This window comes from Anopheles coustani, chromosome 2 (genome assembly GCF_943734705.1).
Source record: "Anopheles coustani chromosome 2, idAnoCousDA_361_x.2, whole genome shotgun sequence".
Classification (NCBI taxonomy): Eukaryota; Metazoa; Arthropoda; class Insecta; order Diptera; family Culicidae; genus Anopheles; species Anopheles coustani.
In genome coordinates, this window is record NC_071289.1 from 48,009,692 (window position 1) to 48,012,464 (window position 2,773).

The window sequence follows — 2,773 nt, forward strand, 5'->3', positions numbered from 1 at the left end:
TCTAACAATGAAGAACAACCTTGTGCCTAAAACAATCCCCTCAATCCAAATTTGAATTGTTTTGTTATTATAAAGACAGTCTATCCGAAACAACCAGAGTACAGTCTGGTTTATACTGCGAACAGAGAAGGTGGGCTCTCGCTTTCTGAGATGTAGACATTTTGTTCAACGTTATTTGCAGTAGACAATAGTGAACAGATTATCTTTACAACCGTGCATAATTTATATGAAAGGCTATATGTTAAATAAGTGACATTAGTGAACTGTTTCTTCATCTTTCCATCACAATGGCATGTTTTCAATCTCGTGAACATGGAAATTTGTGTGTAGTGGGATTCATTCTACTAAACGCTTTTGCTTACTGCTTTGCCAATACCAAACCCAGTACAACTTTAACTGATAATAGCCGTTGGAAAGTTGTGGACATACATACTTCAGGATCAGATTTAAGGCAACCCGAATATTACGATACTCCTTACGGCAATAGGAAGGATTTCGTTACTTCGAGTTATGAAGACAAGTACTCTGGCAATAGCCCTTCATACGGAACGAAAAATCGGCTCGGATTCAGTAAGTCAAGTTCAGTGCAAAGCAGTTTAGTTTGATGTCATTGTGTTTTTCATGCTCGCTTTGTCGTTTTAGCTCCATTTAGTAGCGGCAGCATATATACCCCCGGTGGTTTATATGATAGGAGACCTTCATTTGGGACTGCCCACCCAATTGACTATGGAGTACACGATTATGAGACTCCGTATGAGTATGCTCAACATGGACATGGATATGGCTTGAACTATTTACAGGGCGGCAAGGTAAAACTTGAGTTTTAAATTGCCATAGCTTGCAATACTTCTTCTTGAACTTCTTCTTTGTTTTAGGATATAACGAGAACCGTCCTGATACCGTTGGCAGGGGCGGCTCTTTTGGGAATTGCTGCAGCGTTGGTGGCTAATCCTGTATTGCTGCATTTGGGTGTTACTGCAGGAAAACGAAAGCGTAGAGATGTTGAACCAGCGCATAATCTAGCCTATCGCGCTCAACTACCACAGACACATTTATGATGGAGGGTAGGTTTGTGGATCATAAAATATTGTGTGTGAATAAGCCAAACTTGAAACAAATAGGTCCCCTTCGTATTTGATAATTTAAAAAATAAAAAGAATCCATCTGAAATTGATAGGTCCCCTTCGTATTTGACAATTTAAAAAATAAAAAGAATCCATCTGAAATTGATATATCCAGAGAAAACAAGACAGACCGGTGTTGTTTCACAAAATAGGCACAGTTTTTGTTGATAATTTGATATGGAATTGAATCTTTGTTGCACATCAATGAAGCAGAACCATTTTCAAAACATATCGCACAACCGACGTAGGAATCTTTATGCACATTCCCTCATAAGTACCAAATACACCTTTGAACATATATTTTTATCAGAATACAAAATACAACATACGGCTAGATAAACAGGAGCATACAGGTTATTTCTACTGTTTCTGCAATACTTTTTGTTGCAGCTCGGTGCTAAAGATGGTAAACTTTCGGTTAACCGTCACCCGTTCAACCAAACCTACATACGTAGACGTTCAACCGGACTACCCGAGTAGTCCATACATTTTGTATGGGAGGCTCCGTTTTCCTGTACTTAAGACTTAACAACTTTTTATCTAGACGTCGGATCGATTTGAAATTTTCAGCGAAGATACTTGAGGGTGTTTCCCAAAATATTGTATAACTTTTATAATTTTAAAAATTCATTAAGTATGTTAATTTGAGGTTCCAAAAAGTTTCACCCTTCACATCTATGACCCAAACTTGTGCAGCTTCAACATTTGAAATAGGAGTTTGCATTTTCTGTATTTCAGTATACGTACCTTTGATCATTGAATCTTAATTACTTGAAATTTCCAGAAATTTGTTCAATTTTTTCCAAACATGTTTAAGAAATGTTAAATGTTCAAGTAGGATTGTTTGATTCGAAAACACGAATTCGATAATTTAAACATTTATGCCTTACGTTTAGGTATTAACATCTTAATCTAATATTAAATACAAGTATGCTACACATCATTTTGTTCAGAAAATATGCGCCACAAACACGTTGGTAAAAGAGTAAATGAGGCCCCGGCCGCCATGTTTTCGATCGTGGCTACACCTCTTTTGGGCGTTTAAACTGAATGTATGCAATTGGTGATACATTAATCCGTTAAATTCAACCTACGAGTATTTGAATGGTAGTGTGTACCGTTAATTTCGGCTACGCAATCAACCAAGGGGTGCGGTATGAGGGGGGCCCACGGGCCTCCCCTTATTACTCAAAACTATAACAAACTCTCTTTTTCAGTAGACCTAGCGCAGTCCGCTCGCTGCGCTCGCTGCGGGCGCGCCGCCGTTTCCAAATCATTTCTTCGGCTAAACTCATTGTTTCATGCTGTCCATCATGTGTGGTATTGTTTACTTACTAGTAACTTAACATGTAAAAGTATATTAACCCGCATTTAACCACCACCGCGTGATTAGTTTAAACCGTTACGGTCTTTTAAGCGAACCGTTAGCGATCAAATATTTGAAAAGTATGCATGCGTCGCGCTTTGCATAGCTTCAGGCGCTTAATGTGAACCAGTAGGAAGAGGAGAATCTAGCCCGGGGACTCATTTACTCTTTTACCGACCTTTCATTTGAGGGGTCTGTTGCTAAAATTGACTGGGGTACTGAAAAGCTATTAACAAATTGGGTAAAAGAGTAAATGAGGCCCCAGCCGCCATGTTTTCGATCG

The 2,773-nt window shown here is 38.8% G+C and overlaps 1 protein-coding gene across 1 annotated transcript; it reads left to right on the top strand.

Moving 5' to 3' along the window:
• Positions 1–287: 287 nt before the first annotated feature.
• LOC131264484 (uncharacterized) lies at positions 288–1,058 on the top strand. Its single transcript, XM_058266782.1, has 3 exons — positions 288–570; positions 643–809; positions 876–1,058. Exons 1-3 carry the CDS (start codon positions 288–290, stop codon positions 1,056–1,058), a joined length of 633 nt encoding a protein of 210 aa, XP_058122765.1.
• The last annotated feature ends 1,715 nt before the right edge of the window (positions 1,059–2,773 follow it).

Bases quoted from the DNA above. Each gene is read 5' to 3' on its own strand.
- LOC131264484 (XM_058266782.1), top strand. From the start codon at position 288: ATGGCATGTTTTCAATCTCGTGAACATGGAAATTTGTGTGTAGTGGGA. The intron at 571-642 runs GTAAGTCAAGTT...TTGTCGTTTTAG, and splicing joins GAAAAATCGGCTCGGATTCA to CTCCATTTAGTAGCGGCAGC. The intron at 810-875 runs GTAAAACTTGAG...TCTTTGTTTTAG, and splicing joins ACTATTTACAGGGCGGCAAG to GATATAACGAGAACCGTCCT.